The sequence below is a fragment of the Mastacembelus armatus genome, chromosome 1 (assembly GCF_900324485.2).
Source record: "Mastacembelus armatus chromosome 1, fMasArm1.2, whole genome shotgun sequence".
Lineage (NCBI taxonomy): Eukaryota > Metazoa > Chordata > Actinopteri > Synbranchiformes > Mastacembelidae > Mastacembelus > Mastacembelus armatus.
The window spans coordinates 10,291,481-10,309,115 of record NC_046633.1 but is presented as its reverse complement, the minus strand read 5'-3'; the positions used below and the strand labels follow the sequence as shown (position 1 = coordinate 10,309,115).

Below are 17,635 nucleotides of genomic sequence, written 5' to 3'. Positions count from 1 at the left end.
AAAATGAACCACAGCCTTCTTGCGACCTGAGTTGTGAGGTGTTTAATCAAAGTGATTTTTTTTTTCTTATTAGATCATTTCATTTGAATTTTTTTGGAACTTTTATAAGGTTAAACATAAATAAAAAGCACAAATTAAAAATACATTTTGCAAACTGCAACTACATCTAAAAATCTAAGCTATATTCATTTTCTCTCCCTTCTTATGACCCTTTGACTTCTTTCAGTCCTGATCCATAGTAGGAACTCCTGCTTGGACTGCTCATGGTTCAAAATTGACATTACAAGTTCCCAAAAGTGACATCCTGAATTTCATTCAACTTCTTCAGCTTCATGTTACAACATGCCATGTTATGAAAAATAATATTTAAATTTTATTACATTTTAGTGCACAGCTGATTAAACAAGCAGAAATGTCCTGTATCTGTCCTGGAAAAAATAATTGTTTTCAAAACTTTTAAATAATGTATTTGGAAACCCTTTGTGTTCACTGTGACTATAATATCAGAATATATCACAATATCAGTGAGCCTAATCCCCATGTTTCTGTAATCCAGGTAGAGACACTGAGGATGAGGATGCTGATTTGTTGGTGAGCTGTGCATGGGAGGCCAGGGACAGAGTCTTGCTGCATAGAGAGGTAGAGGATGGAGAAGAAATGGGTGGAAGGACAAAATCTGCAGCTTTCAACACTTCCTGTGTCATCACCCCTTTCTCTGGTCCCCTGGCCTTAAACAGCCTTGTTGGTTTAGCTGTGTCCTTTAATTTTTTCTCTGCTTTTTTAGGGTGTGTGTTTTGCCTCTTCCCCTGACTGGAGGCTGTGTGAGGAGTGTGTGGAGCAGGACGAGTAGGCGAGAGCAGTTTTCCAGCAAGGGAAGGGACGCTAAAGACAGTCTGTTCTGGTTCAATCATTGGATTGTCACTTATCTTGTGTGCAAGGGCTGTGATTGGAGACAAGTGCTTTGAGGGTTTTGCAGAAGTCATTAATGTCAGCGTAAGACGAGGTATTCGTCTTGGTTTACTTTTTGCCAGATGTCTTTCATGATGTGATTGGTTGACTTTTTTCTTCTTTGGTTTCTTGTGTTCTTTAGCGTGATGCCTGGATACTATCGGAGTCCCGCTGGTTTGTTTTGGTTGTCGTTTCAGTTTGTCCTTGTGCCCTTTAAGCCCTCTTCTCTTCCTTTCTTCCTCCCCCTCGTCTTCTCCCTCCTTCTTGTACTCCTCGTCCTCATCACTTCCCTTTAAGCCTCCTTCACCATTCCTCTCTTGGTGTTTTGAAGACGTGGCTGGATTTGGTTCATTTATAAACTCTCTTCCTGCCTGTCTGTCTTCAACGGAGGGAGATGACGGATTGGTGGTGGCTGAGGTGACGCGATTCTTATTGCTTTTCCTCTTTTTAACAGTTTTGGATTGTTCTGGAGTTATCCCACCCAGAAGGCCCTTTGCTGCTGCCCTTGCAAGCACATCATGGACTGTTTCTACCTTAGTGGGATCTGCCTGAAAAAGCAAGGGCAGTTTAAGGTTTGATGTGAAGCCACAACACATTAAACCTGCAGGCCTCCGGGGTAACATAGTACCATGGAGGTCTGTACAACAAAACACAATGCTGTAGAAATGCAGTCATAAAGTGAGCCTGCAGAGGAGGAGGAGGAGGAGGTATGAGGAGGAGAGATCACAGGGGGTTTGATGGCTTTTACATCCCCACAGAGTGTGAGATATAATTTGAAAGCCATCAAGATACTTACTGTCCCAATCTACTTATCCTTTCTCCCATGCCAGCAGCTCTGTGAGGCTGTATGTATGCTGCATTCACACCTTGTTGGCAGAATAGAACAGGAAAAACACTTATTCTGTCTTTGGTCTGTTTATGGATTAGTGCTAACAGTGCAGCCAGACCAGATAAATAGACTGGATTAGTTCATTTTGTTGCAGTTCATTAACAAGTATAACCAGATACAAACAACCATTCAAATTAAAAGTATCTATTTTATTACCAGGGGATCATGAATGTCTGTACACAGTTTTACAGCAGTCCAGGACCAGTTGACACTGGCTATACATAAAATGATGCTTCTACCCAAACACACACTAACAATTTATTTATTTATTTATTTTTGGTCTGTCATTGCATTTTGGGCAGATGGACAAATGTCCTTTGGTTCAGACTAAAATACTTTAACAATTAAAGTAAGTATGGATGGATTACTATGACATGTTATACATTTGTAGTGTCCAAATTATGAATCTTGACAAATTAAATCCCCTGATTCTCATTTTGGACACATAGCACCCAGATATCTGTTTACCTTTGTTCCCTTTGATTTCAAGATAACTCCTCTCTCTCTGTCTCTTCATGCTGTAATGTAACTAGTCCAGATCCATTTTAAATCATCCACAAACGTAGTTTGACAAGTGCAGAGTCATTTATCTGAGTAGCGGTGAATCACCTCAGTGGTGTCGGTGAAAGTAAATCTGCAGCCACAGCTCTGACGTGATTTGATTCACTGTGAGCGCAGATGTTGATCTGATTGTACATGATGATCATTAGATTTTAAATGACAGCACTGCTGGACAGGTGAGCAGGGCCTGTCCCTGTGTATTGGAAAAATTATAAACACGCACATATAAGCACGGTCCCCTGTGTGCACCATTTTTCAAGCTGCAGTGGATCAAAGAAGCAGCGTCTCATTTCCTTCTGTTGTGTTTTGATCTTTTTATGAGTGGAGCAGGAGGGAAGAAAGAAGAGGGGGCAAATAGTTGGAGCAACAAGGTGATGCAATGAGACTGGAGGGGTGGAAAGAGGGCTGCAAGAACAATAGAGAATGATTCATTCTCTTTATTCTAAAGTACTGAAATGTTACAGCAGCTTGAGTGTATTTTATCTTTAACTTGTCTTGTTTTATGGACTATTGAAATATTGCTGCAGTGTTTTAGGGAGGTATGCTCTGTGTGTGTGTGTGTGTTTGTGTGCAGACAAGCATAGCCAACCGACCCCCCAGCAGACAGACAGTAAAATAGTGCAGCCTCAGCACTACTGGAAGGTCTCATTGCAAGGCAATCACACCCACAAGCACACACCACAAAATCTATGTTGCCCCTCCCTCTACATTTCTCACTTTTTTTCCTTTTAGCCTTCATGTCTCACACTTTCTCTCACCTGTCGGGACAGCCGGGCTACAAAACAGCCGTTGGTGAACTGAGAAGGTTCAAGTCTGAAGAACCTGGAATCTGTCGTGTCTCCTGACTTGGAATCATCAGGGAAAATCGGACCGTTCACCCTGGGGGAGCAGCACAGCGGCAGGTGAGACCGCAGAGGAGCTACAGCCACAGAGGGTGTGTACTATTTTACCAACAATGCATCATTGGCGCATTAAATCAGAGGAGTATAACTATGAATTAATTATTGACAATATCAGGTATTTACATCAAAGGTTTGTAAGTAATTTGGACAAACATATACAAAAAAGCACAACAGTCATTTGCACATACATCAGGTCAAGGTCGATGTCCCTGCAGCAACAGTATACTATATATACACAACCTTGTAATGTTGATGTAAGTGTATAGTAGTTGGATGACTTTACTACTCAGTGTTGCTCCAGACTAGTGGTCTCGTTCAGCAGCGCCTCAGGAGAAGCATGCTTACCGGCCCCTTCACTGCCAGCTGTCACTGCAGGTTCCTGTATATCGTACATCTGGTGTAACTGCCCTCAACATTGGGTATGTTTGGCAAAAGTTGATTACCAATTCTCAGTGGACCAAACACTGTCTAAATTATGTTAAAATATGGAGATGATGTGCTGATATGACCTTTATTCACATTCAAATTCTCAATGAAAATATTTTGAAGGCGAGTGGTGTGAGCATGCTTTGACAGCAGGATGGGACCAAAACAGTGTCAAAATTAAGGCCCAGGTTAATATTGATTAAGCTGCTCCAGAGTTTGTACTTGGTTTTTTTAATGAACTATGTGAGGTTAAAATGTTATGGTTTTTTAGGTGTAAGTTCTAAAATCTTACAGTCAGCATGGTGTTACATCTGCATTTTCTTCAAACAAATTCTGTAAGCACACAATCGAAACCGATGCTGACTGTGCCATCAGACATCAGTAATTTGATAAAACAGTTTATGTAACCAAATATAATAACATTTGGACATGACTTCGAATCTTTCTTCATCCTGTTCACCCCGGGTGTGAGATTAACTGCTGTCAATTGCAGCGGATCCTTTATATTGTCATGAGCCCGGTGACTGTGACCTCATACAAACAGAGATTCATACTCACAGTCAAGTACAAATATGCAGAATATACAATAATTGCAGAAATGTAAATATATCTGTCATATTTAGACAAGTGTTATTATCTCTCTTTATTTCCCAATATCTCCCAGTAATCTGTAATAATTCTGGGGCATAAGGAATTGAATATGAAAATGTTGTATTTTCTGATCTGTTTTGGACTTGCTTTTAGTTTCCTTTTGCAGTAGTTCCTTTTGAACCTCTCTACCCACCTTGTTATATGGCATAGTTCAAATACAAACTCTTGTGACCTATTGTGTGAACTCTGCAAGAACATACATGTACATGTATTTGAAATCATTTATAGAAATCCTTCAGTTTTTCCACAAATCTCAATTTAGTTTAATAAAAGAATCCACATTAATTTTACTTTCAGTGACAGTGGGAGCACAATTACACTACAGTGGCCTACAGCTAATGTAAGGTCTGACGGAGTAGTTAAAAATACTTAATAGACCAAGAACTGCATGAGCCTTTGTGTGTGTGTGTTTGTGCTTACCTGAAGGGCAGCAGTTTGGGGTGAGGCTGGGTTTTTTCTAACACTCTTTTTACCAGCTGCTCGTTTTCCTCAGGATATATTGAGCGTGTGCAGTAGACCACTGTCTGAACCTTTGGGACTGACAGAATAATCGAGAGAATAAAATGAAACAAAGAAGACAAGCTTCCTGTTCTGCTGCCACCATATCAACATGGCAGGTACTAAAAAAATGTATATGGACGCTCCTGACATAACTGTTATCAGCTTTAACTTGTCTTGTGCATCGAAAGGTTTTGTTCAATGTGTGTTTTGTGTTGAAAACTCACAGGAGAGAGCGTGTGCTAGCAGTCGTGCTTGTTTAGTGACCATTGTGTGTATTTTCCTCTGCGATACAGAACCGTGAGACAAGTCTGTCAGTAGATCCCAGTCTGTCAACAGAATGAAACATCATATTTGTACATATCATAATGTTATATTGGCATGGTATGTATGCAATGCTTTTTTGGACTCAGTCTCAATTTACTTTTGTGGTAGTAGTTTATGTAGCCCTCCACTGTTCCTCTGAACACCCTAGTTTATGGCCTGTATCTAATGTATATGGTAAATGGCTGCATTTAGATATTCTCTAGGTCTACAAGGGTTGATGTCTGTGAAATATTTAAAATAGCTATATTGAAACCATTTTATAACACTACCTTTATATGCTGTATACACATGGGTCGTAATGAAATGAAAAACCTGTTAAAGTGAAAAGTATTTAGCCTGTGCTCTTTCGTACCTGAACGGTGTTTTATTGTGACACACTTCTCCATGCAACTTTAAAACCCAAATCAAAACAATGAAATCAAAGTAAAAAGGTGTTCTGTCAAGTCAAGTGAAACGCCACTCTAGCAGGAAAAAATGGAAGAAACCTCTGGGTCAGTAACAGACCAGCGATCCATCAGCCATATTAGATGATTTTTAGGGGTGTTCAAATGCAGTACCCCTAAAAATAATAATTATTTTTAATCAACATTTGAATTTGCAAACATGACTGAAACATCCATCCATCCATCCATTATCTATACCCGCTTATTCCTTAACCAGGGTCACAGGGATCTGCTGGAGCCTAATGACTGAAACAGTACGGTCAAAATGATTACCTCACTGCACTAACCACAGCAACCTAATATTAGAATATTATAAAATAAATACAGATCCCTTTATGCCTCTTATTAGATCCTAAATTCTGTGTTTGGTTGTTGTCTTTGCTGTTTGGTTGACAGCACAAAGATGATAAGAGGACAGAGAGGGAGAGAAGAAGAAAGAGCAGGATGTCAGAGAAAGAAAAAGGAAAATACAGAGAAATGAGTGATTTAGCAGGTGGGTTGAAGGCTGTATGCGTGTCAAATCAGAGCACATAGTGTTGTCCAGCAAAGGGAAGCATTTTTAATTTAGGCTTTTTAAATCCTCTATACGTGACTGTGCTTGAGGGCTCTCACATGCTCTTTGAGTCCTTTCTGCAAACTCTGCAGACTTTCTCAAGGTAATTACACACTTTACTATTCTAACTAAAGGCAATGGAAAGCAGACTCAAGAGCATAAAAACTGAGATACAATATATGCTCGATTTTATATTAAGTAGGGGCCTTATACATTACCCCAGTCCAGATAACATTATTTTACATATCACATTTCTTACGCAGTATGTCACATGGAAACCCTCTTTGACTCAGATACACATCATTTATGCAACATCATTTAAATAAAATAAGATAAACTTTATTAATCCCTGAGGGGAAATTCAGGAATGAAATTTTAAGACTGTGAGGATTCATTGTTTGGGGTTCAGTGTGACATTGGACCTTGGCCTATGGTTCGGCTGTTTCTTCCTCTCTAAAATGACATACCTCCGTGTTCACTGTGCATAGTGGGCACAGGGTCACTGAGGGCCGAGGATGAACACTGAGGCAGCACTACGATGACCATCAGATGCTTGACCGTGGCGTCCCACTCATGCAGACCGCAGAACGCTTCAGACAGGACTCGCACATCTACAGTCGGGTGTGGAGGAGTGTAAGTGTGAACGTCAACGAATAATCAACAGCCTTTTTTTCAAACAGTGTTGTGTCTTTGTGTTCTCACTTTTAATGTCCATTTCTCTGAGTAGCTCCTTAAGCTCTTCTATCTGTAAAGGTGTGTGATCAGCACCACACACCAACACTCGGCCTGAGCGGGCGGCAGCCACAACAGCTACGTGAGCCGCGGTCTCAGCTGAGAAAGACCCCACAACAAGGGTGTCACTATTTTCAAACAGCAGGGGCCGCAACACATTCCCTGCCACACAAACACTCCTGTCCTGCAGGGAGACAAACACACGTCATTCACACTGGCATGGAGGGCGAATTCATACCCCCCAGCATTATAGACTGCTGTACTGCTAATTCAACAAATTCTGAGGCTCAGTTGGACAAAATACACAACTTTAAACATGATAAATTAACAACACAAGGGGCGAAACCTTCAATCTATCTCACGGCATTAACGTCAAGTGTTATTCATCTGACTATGAAGCCTCCTCATTTAATTATGCAACTTGCAATGAGAATTTTGAGGGCTATTTGTATTCTTTAAAGCCAGTGTTTAAGGTAGTATGCTCCAGTGAAGTTAATGTGCAGAATACAAATGTTCTTGATACTTTACATTAATTTGTAATTTAAAAAATGATCCAGTCTAATTTTCATCCTCTGAGTCTGTTGGAGTCATTATAATTTTATCCAACAGTGTTCATCTCCCTAAAAGTAATGTTACCTTCAACTCTGTCATTTTAAAGTGAATACTTTTACTCAAGTAGACTGATAAATCATTGTACCTCACTTAAATAGTAGAGTATCGAAACACTACTTCTACTCCAGGAGGACCTAGTACTTTATCCACCAGTCTTCTACCTGTCTGTTGAAATGATCTTCAAATGCATGCTCCTGACAGAGGAAGGTAGGTTTCTTTATTTTTAGAACGATTACACACTTCAGCACACGCACAAATTCCTACCTGTATGTTCAGTACATGTGTGGTGGTGAGGCTGTTGTGTTGGAGCAGAGCGTGAAGATGCTGAGAGAAGACAAGTGTGTCTGGACATAGCGAGTCTTTACAGAACATCAGCTCCTTGACCTCGGTCATGTTCTTCACCTCACACAAGCCAACGCACTGTAATGCCTTACACACTTCTTCAACGCTATGGAGGACAGGAGGCATTTTGTCATTTAGAGACATAGAAATATCCTTGGGTTCTCTTTTTTTTTTCTCATTTTAACTCCTTATTTTATATAAACTGAAATGAAGGATCTGAGAAAATAAGAGCGGACTGATGAGTGGAATGAGTGAATTGGTACCTGGTCTTCAGAGTATTGACCCATGCGTAAAGTGGCAGATGTTTTGCTCTGTGTTGTTTGGTCCTGACGGGGTCAGACAGAAAACAAGAGACGCTCTGCAGGTTCTGTTTCACTCTGCAGCAAGCTAGAGCTGCTGCCAGCTTTGTCTTATGCCTGTGTGTACATGCGGGATTTTCGGTTTTGGTGATTACAAAGATTTAAGATACCAGATTTGAGAAAGTATACAGCCAATTAAACATTTTCATCAACTGCACCCAGACCTGTGCAGACTGCTCTCCAGGGCCGTGACTTCTTGGAGATGCTCCTTTCCTTCCTTCGTTGAATGTTTACGTAACAAAAACTTTCGGGCCTGGAAGTCGAACAGCATCACCATCGCCAGAGGGAACAAGTCGCTCGACTGCAAATCATGAAAATGTTCATGATCAACAACACCATATTTATAAAACATTTTTAAAAATGAATTACCATTAAGGTCATTATCAATCAATTTATTAATTGCCAATTCTATTATCACCAGCCCTTCCATCTTAAACTCATAATAACTGAGTTTGTCTGGGTGCAGTAGAAATAAGCTATAAATACTGACATACAGTACATGGTGAATGTATCAGCAAACAGGGGTATAGTGGGGTCATCACTACAACTGGCTCCTTTCATACACAAGTAACACAAACATAGTTAAATGATTTAGTCTTAATTAAGAAATATTTATTATAACCACCTTAAGAAAAAAATAGAAGCCAATAAGTGATCTTTTCTCACACTTGCCTATCTTTCCTTTATGGAAAGACACAACATCCTTTTCCTTCACATCTTTTTCTCAGGGTGTGATTGTGTGTGTGGGAGTTAGAATATGTCTGTTGCAGTAAAGATGTGTGTGGAATTACAAAATGCCGTGTGGCAGTTTTTATAGTCACACTTACACACTAACGACCTGTCAGCCTTTTCTGTATGTTTCGCCCATCCCTCAATAAATTCATCATTTAGACACACGAACACACATGCTTTCTCCCACACACACTCATGCATAAGCTAAATGTGTTCCTTTGTCTATGCATGTGTCACTGCACAGTGTTTTATAGTGTCATTTACAGTCTCCCAGTTGGAGGGTGCATCTGCCTCTCCTGTACGCATCATTTGCCACCTATAACTGGCCAGACTATGTACAGATCTGAATACAAATGGCCTTTAACTGTGTCCCTATCTCCCTTTTACCACAGTCTGATGGAGCACACGCCTATGGTATGGACAGAGAGCACAGATACTTCATTTGAAGACGGATAACTCCTAGACAGTTTAAGAGTCAGTGAGTAAGTCCTGGAGTGTTTTAATCAGATCTGGGTTTGTGACTACTCATGTCAAATCTGGTAGGACTCACAATGTGCTGAGAAGTGTGGAAGCAACTGTCAATAATGATGTTCTCTAGTAAATCTTGGTCTAGGTGAAAAAAAAAAACAGTATTGTTAATGCACAGAATGGAATAAAAATTTTAAATTCAAAATCAAAATGTAATTTAAAATTCAGTAGACATGTAGTATTTTCTTTTCAAAAACAGTATAAATTAGCTTTATGCTGTGTTCATGACCGCCTGATGAATAAAAATCAAAAAGTCACTCTCCTTTCAGCTTCTTTTTGGTCTCCACCCATTCCTAAGGGCCATAGTTGGCTTTTTACCTGCTAAATCCCCCAGTTAGTTGCTAACTTTGTATATAAACCAATCACTGCTGGTCGATTTGTGCACAGTGTCTGAGGTTTTTGGCTGAAAAGAGCTGTCTGCTGCTGCTGGAAAAAAAATCAATGCCATTGACAGTGTCCAAAACAGTAACATTACAGGGCGAATGAGCAAAAAGAGGCCAAAATGCTCCACAGAACTGAGGGGAACTGAACACCTTGGTGATAAACATCTGTGGGTTCATCATTACAAATGACTCTGGTCACAACATCCATCCATTATCTATACCCGCTTATTCCTAACCAGGGTCACAGGGATCTGCTGGAGCCTAGGTCACAACATTGTTAACAGAAAAATATTTGTCACTTCAGCTTTAAATGTCACTCTTGATGCTTTCAGCAAGTGCAGTCACCTCTCTTGTATTGAGATGGTGGCAGACATCTCCAACGGCAACATATCCAAACCTGGTTATAGAAGATTAAAACTATCTGCATTGCTACTGGGTGACACGATGGTGCTGTGGTTAATTACCTCACAGCAAGAAGGTTCTAGGCTTGAACCTCAGGCCTTTCTGTGTGGAGTTTGCATATTCTCCCCCTGTCTGCCTGTTTTTTCTCTGGGTTCTCTGGCTTCCTCCCACAGCCCAAAGCCATGCAGATTGCGGTTAGGTTAATCAGTGAATCTAAATTTCCCTGAGTAGTGAACACGAGTGTGTTTGTCCGTCCCTGTGTGTCAGCCCCATGACTGGTGATTTGTCCAGGGTGTAGCGTGCCTGTCAGCTGGTATTGGCCCCAGGCCCCCCATGGCCCTTGGTAGGAAACATGATATAGATAATGGATGGACGTATGACTACATGCCAGCCACACTACACTTGTGTGGTCATGCGCTATACGTATAATTTGCTGTATGCGCTTATTGCTGTAGTATGTACATGTGGCTTGTGTGTGTATTTGTGTATGTGCCCATGGCATGCACCCTCTTATCACCTCCCATACAGGCATCTGCCGCACGTCCAGTTCAAGTAATTTTCAGTCACATAGAGAAATGAAAAATACGACTATATACTATTTAATCTGCAGTTGAAGTTGGTATTCAGATGTGAATATTGGAGTTGACATGCTGCAGCTCCTCTACTATTCATTATAGAGATAAGACTGCCTTATAGGAGGTCTGCAGCTGTAGCAGTGCAGTAGATCAAATTAATTTCTCCTGGACTTTATGTTTAACCATGAGCCTTTCCTCTACAGGCAGGCTGTGTGGTTCTATTTGAATTCTGAAACTAAATTTGGTAAAAGGATGCTGCCATTTTGCTTGATTGCCAAAAACAATATGAGTGACTTCAGAGATTGATACATGGAGCAGTCATACATTTGAGTGTGCTGAAGGCAAGCTCGTAGGCCTGTCTCTGGGTGTGCTTGTCTCCGATCATGGGTAGTGGTGCATCTGTTTTCTCCCCATAACACAGAAGCTGATTTGGGACAGGTTTCTCCTCACGCAGCTGCTGAAAAATGGCCGATGCCTGCAGGTAGACCTGATCTGATGGAGGTGAAACTGTAGGAAGAGGAACAATGAGGACAACAAAAGTGAATATGACATGGTAAGGCTGTTCTAGATAACACAATATAAGGAAATGTCATGAAAGAAAGGAAGATATGTTGGAGGTGGAGTGAAAAAAGTGACCAGAAGAATATAGAAAAAATATCAGGATGGGAATGTATAACTTGCTGTGCATGCACTGAGATATGCTACTGTTTATTGATATGCTAGTGTAGGTACACTTTCCAAAACAGTAGAAGGTGTACACATCAGTGCAAAACAGCAGACATTCTGACTGCTCAAAGTAGGATAGACACAGTTATTTTTATTAACATTAATGATGGCTCCGTTCTGTTGGTGTATCCCAGTGAGTGAGTGTGACAACGAGCCAGCGTGCGCAAGATCAGTACCCTGAAACTGAAACAGCAAAATAGAATTCAGTCATCATCAATTTTATTATTGACACCTGAAGAACCGAGGACAGGGGCAATAAATTACATAATGCCAGGGTGAGGTTTCAGGATGGATGCCTGCTTTTTCTCGCTTTTGACTTCAGCTGATTTCAGCTGTAGGTTCCTGCAACCTGACACCGCACATGTATATTGGAGAGCCTTAGCTTTCTTTTCACAATAACAGCCCTTGGCCACTGTTCAGTGTTTAACTGTTATTTGTATTGTATGACTGATCAGTATAAAACCACAGTTCTCTTGCTGCCTGCCTGATAAATGTTAGACTACAAATTACCCTTAAACGGTGTGAGAAAAAAGGGTTCATTTCTTTCGAATATAATTAAAGCTCATCAGTGTAAGATAAAGCATTAAAAAATTCAGAATTGCATTTTGCCTGGTGTAGGTAAAGATAAATGGAAAAGAAGTGAGATGGGTTCTCTGTGGCTCTGCTGGCCATGGTCTGGATGTGAGATGGAGATCTTCTCTGTCACAGTGAGTTTGCATTCCCATCCTTGCTTGAGCCCACGGTAACAGAACGAAGCGAATGTGTGTGAGTTTGTACGTGTTCTGGTTACACAGACAAATACATTTAAAACAAACAGCAGCAAAAAGTCCTTACCTTTGTATTCCATGATCGCAGCAACAAAACCAAACACTGGTCTGAGACTTCTGTAAACAGATTTCAGTCTTTGTCTCTCCCAGCCTCTGTTAAGCCAACAAGCGTCTAAATAGACACAAACATTGTTTTGTAACAGAGATGAACCTGAGCTCTACAAGTGTAAATAAGATGCACAGCGTCAGTCATAGCTGACATGTGATCCACCTTCCAGTTTCGGTGGATGTGAGGCAGTGCGGCTGTAGGCCACGGTGGGTAATTGGGCTCCTCATGGTACAATTAAGCAGCCAGTCAGATATATATATCAGCATGAATAAATAATGGGCCGCTGTCCGACCCTGGACAAAGGTCTACCTCTCACTGACCTGCTATACTCATCTCTGCAGCTGCTTCAGAGACTCACACTCATATACATTTAGTTTATACAGGTTTGCAGGACATACTGTACTGTAGTTTGGACCAGTGATGTGGGTATTCGGTATTACCACTTCACTAGAGGATTAAAATCCAAAAGTTGCAGGGACCACTAGCCTCTAATTAAACTGGATTAAGACAGAGTATAATCAGCTTTTACAGCACTCATCAATGTTTAAGCACAAAGTTGGAAATGACCAGAAATGTCCAATAAAGCTATGTCAGTGAAAATGGAATAACTTAATGAATATCAAACAGCAGTGATTTAATGAGTGTGAAGCAGTTTTCTATCCTGCACCTTAGAAGAGTGGTACTCAAAGAAAAGGCTATAGCGGCTTAGTGTAATCTGCATAAACGATGATGGGCTGTTTAAAATTGCATAGCAGGTCTTACCTTTGTCACTCAGAATCCTCCACCCAGGAGTCATGCAGCTCATCTTCCAAAGAAATGAAACATAAGCACATTTATGACTATTAACCACAAACTGGCCGTTTCTGGTCTATCAGTATTTTCCTATTGGGCAGTGGGTGGCACACTGTGTCCAGCACGTCATACACTCATCGCCTCTTTGTCACACATGATTTTGTTTTTGTTGCATGTTGAGTCCTGAGTTTGGAATACCATGGCAACAATATTATAATGAAGGAGGACTTTCCCATCTGTGACAGCCATACAGTAAAATATATGAAGTGCTCTGAACAACTTTCATCATTTAAAGGGTTAATGTTTATGCGTTATCAGATCTCTTGATGTTTTACAAAGAGACTCATTTAGATGAAGTGTGCATTTGGGTTTGCCAGTGGGACCTGTGTATTCATATCTGCTGTCTCCTTATGAGCGACAGCAGTGAAGCATCACAGGCAGGTCTGATTGACACTGCCTCCTACTGACCACTGTAGCGCAGTGCTGTGCAGTGCACCACGAAGAAGAGGTAAGATGCCTGTGCCATAGCACTAATTCATATTACACAATGTACTACAATTAATAATACAGATAGATTGTGTTGTATGGTGGAAATTTGCTTACAAATTCTGTTTGCATTGCACACAATACATGTACAATACAATACAATGTACACATGCTTATACATGTGCATAAACATTGATGTATGTACATATATTCCTAATTACACCTACAAACCCATGTAAATACGTGTAGATATGCAAATTTTCTAGATTTTGGAAAAGAATTGGTAACCCTCATAAATAGAGATTAACTGTAAGAAAAGTACTCAGACTTAGTGGGCATCTTTCTTTAAACTGCTGCAAATTCAAAGTCATTGCAGCAGCTGGTTGTGTCACTCAAACAAATTGTCTATCATATAGATATCCAAATATCCAGATATAAATAATATACTTTTTTAGACAAATTCTACAGCCTTCCTACTCTAGTTGTGATTTTACCACTATATCTACATGTTTTTGTTTATATTTCTCATTTTCAGCCATTTTAACAAAGTTGAGCTCTGTATATAACAGCTATGCAATGTCTCTATCGGACCAACAGATGGAGACATTTTCCTGAGTTACGGTGCAGCCTTATTCCTGCAGTGTGTAACCCATTTTAAAGCGATGTTCTGGCCTGTGTTCAGTCAGAGCACCTTGCCATCAAGAATATATGACCCTTCACATCACTCATTTAAAATTTTCAAAAACAGCACCAGCACCCACACCAGCACAGATGAACCCACCAGAGTCTCTTATTCAGTAGTAAGAGACAAGACAAAGTTGGTTTTTGTAGTTTTGTAGGCACTAGTGCTGCATAAACTGCAGAAGTTGTTAGAAAAATGTGGCAAAGTGTTTATCAGTATGTGGGGGCAGGGGTGGGGGGACTGTGTGAGGCTTTTTGAGCCCAAATGAGCCTCACTTCTCCATGGGTGAGAGTACAGCTGGAGAGATTATCCCAGCTAACACGCGTCATCAATGTCGCCTCACAACAGGCCTCCAGTTGCTCTGTGTGTGTTTGTGTGTGTGTGTAACAGCATATTCAATAATCGGCCCGGTTGGAGATGGCGGGTCGTGCGGCCGTAAGCCGACCTGGAATTTTCTCAATAAAGGTCTAATCTTTACGGGAAGCTGTACAGTGCTGAACGGAGTTTCTCTCTGTTTATCCCTCTTTACTTAATCAATTTATTTACACACTCACACCTTCAAACAATATTTACACTTTTCTTTTATGTGTGTTGAATGATCTTGCATTGATATACTGCAAAAAATAACCTTGTGTCCTGCACTGTATGGACAAAAATATGTGGACAACTGAGCATTACACACATATATCTTTACTGTGGGCATAAATAACCTGCTAAACCAGTCTCTACTCTTCTGGAAAGACCTTCCACCAAATAACTAAAGAACATTAGTGAGGTTGGCCAATGATTTCTAATTGATAATAACTGATTGATAATAAATATCAGTGTCCTGGTGGTTGAAGGTCAGTGTTTAAATTAGTTTATCAGCACAATATCGAAAGAATATAAGATATTGAAAGTCAGACAAAATATGACAAATTAGCTAAAATTGGGTATTTGAAGTTGGTGAGGCACATTACTGTTTCTGGTTTCCTATTTACTGTAGAAATATAAATAAATATACTAAAATAAACATAAAACAGATTGTTGAAATCATTATAAAACTGAAAGACCTGAATTTCATTCATTTAGGAAAACATTAGGATAGGCAGACTTTCCAAGTGGAGATTATATTTCATAGGGTCCAGCAGATCCCTGTGACCCTGGTTAAGGAATAAGCGGGTATAGAAAATGGATGGATGGATGGATTATATTTCATCCCTGTATTCTACACAAAATAAAACTGAAAAAAAATTAATTTTTTGTGTAGTTAATTCTTTTTATGTTTTCAAGTACTCACCTAGGCTACTTTGCAGTAATTTCTGTAAAAGTATATAACAGAGTGATATAAATTTAATTTAGTGCTGATACTAAGCATAAAATTTGTTTTTGACTTTTGAAATTATTATTCAAACTATATTAGCATATGAGTTTCTTTATATTTATAATAACAGCATTAGTTTATAATTTCATGAACGTTATAAAATTCTTTATTTCTTGCACCATGCCCTGAAAAAGCATGTAGTGTAATATGATCATTTATCAGGACCTAGTTAGGATGTGTTGAGCCCACATCTTTTTCTCCCTCAAAACTCACACAAACACACACACACACACACACACACACACACACACACACACACATACACACACACACACACATACACATCTTCTGTTTCAAGCTAAGTTTTAATTATTGTTGCAAAATGGAGAATGCCACTTTTCTGTATAGGACACGGTCAGAACTTGAGAAGAAATGTCGCTACCTCACAGCCAAGTGATCTTATTTGTGTAACATGAGAGAGACCCACAGGGAGAAAGCAAGCAAAAGAGAGAGTGGGAGAGAGAAATTACACACTTTGTAACTGTTTGGTGTTCAAACAACAATATGATCCATTGCATGGCCATAAACATACATTATTAACTGGCAGACATACACACACACACACACACACACACACACACACACACACAAACACACACACACACATATTACTTGATACAATTTGATATCATAAAACCAGTTCACAGTTCAAGTACAATAGTAACAAGACCCATGTTTTCCTCTTTCTTCATTTTTCCAGGCAGTGTGAGTGATGGGTCGATTGGGCTGACTTGTTGAAGGTGAACAGATATGCTTCCTTGTCTCTTTGTGTATCACTGGTTGATGTTTGGAGTATCGGTTTGTAGTGTTTTCCTGGGAATTTCGTCTCTCTCTGTCTCAGGTCTCTCAGCCTATTGTGTGGCAAACCAGGGCTGGATCTAAGCTATTGTGGGGAGGGTTTGCTTTTGTTTACATCATGTGAAAGGGCAATATGGGCATGTTTTCAAGTGTCTGAATGTGTGAACTAGTTTTTTATGATGCTATCATTTAGTGATAATTCCAATTTATTACAATTTCAGCCTTATTCCATTTGTTCTGCTCATAGTTCTAGTTCACAACAGCTAATCCTATGCAGTAGTTGTGGTCTTGGCCATTTTTTTAATTTATTACAATAACATTGTACTCACCACTCTTGACTTTGCCAATACTGAACATACAGAAAGAAATGGTATGCACACAATGGAAATAATTAACTGTCCATTGTAATCATTGCTCAGAGGTTACATTACACCTCCTGGTTCATGTTTGACCGGCTATACTAACCATAGCTGTCTACACAATTCTTCTCTGGAATCAAGAGTTATTACTAATCCTTTTCCTTTACCTACAAATAAAGTGCCTTACAGAGTCTAGTTATAGATGACAGTGTTTATGGATCTCAAGAGCTGCTTTAATGAGCAGTGTTACCTAAAGAGTTAAGTATTATATCGGGTTTGTTAAAACAGGTGATTTGCAGCTAAGCTAATTATATTACTCTCCATGTTGTGTTTTATACAATTTACTGTAAACAACAGTGACCAAACAATCTTTCCTCAGCTCTGTACAAAATAATAACAAACTTTGGATCTTTATTTGTGAACAAATACAAGGTGTATGTATAAAAAATTCCCTTCTCAGCCCCACGGGTGGCGTGTATGTGGTATGTGTCTTCCTCAATCTCGGATCCTCTACCAGAGGCCTGGGAGTTTGAGGGTTCTTCGCAGTAACATTTATTAGTATTAGCTGTTCCTAGCACTATGCTCTTCTGAACTGAGAGCTCTAATGTTGTTCCTGGGATTTGTTGGTCTTTTAACAAACCCGATATAGTTCGAGGGTCAGAGCCCCGAGGGTGCCAGTTACCAAAGGGA

The 17,635-nt window shown here is 39.9% G+C and overlaps 1 protein-coding gene across 1 annotated transcript; it reads right to left on the bottom strand.

Annotated features, from left to right (window-relative positions):
* Positions 1-530: 530 nt before the first annotated feature.
* LOC113128079 (putative methyltransferase NSUN7) lies at positions 531-13,350 on the bottom strand. The gene is made up of 13 exons (XM_026303126.1): positions 13,228-13,350; positions 12,424-12,528; positions 11,188-11,370; positions 9,526-9,584; positions 8,408-8,544; positions 8,148-8,300; positions 7,807-7,990; positions 6,901-7,114; positions 6,666-6,809; positions 5,103-5,204; positions 4,798-4,915; positions 3,157-3,277; positions 531-1,496 (listed from the first exon to the last, which is right to left on the bottom strand). The coding sequence occupies exons 1-13, from the start codon at positions 13,268-13,270 to the stop codon at positions 531-533; spliced, it is 2,529 nt and encodes an 842-aa protein (XP_026158911.1). The 5' UTR covers positions 13,271-13,350.
* Between the last annotated feature and the right edge of the window lie 4,285 nt (positions 13,351-17,635).

Excerpts from the sequence above, each read along its gene's own strand:
- LOC113128079 (XM_026303126.1), bottom strand. The coding sequence starts at position 13,270 with ATGAGCTGCATGACTCCTGGGTGGAGGATTCTGAGTGACAAAG. Across the intron at positions 12,529-13,227 it reads GAGGATTCTGAGTGACAAAG|ACGCTTGTTGGCTTAACAGA; the intron begins GTAAGACCTGCT and ends GTGTCTATTTAG. Across the intron at positions 11,371-12,423 it reads TGCGATCATGGAATACAAAG|TTTCACCTCCATCAGATCAG; the intron begins GTAAGGACTTTT and ends CTCTTCCTACAG.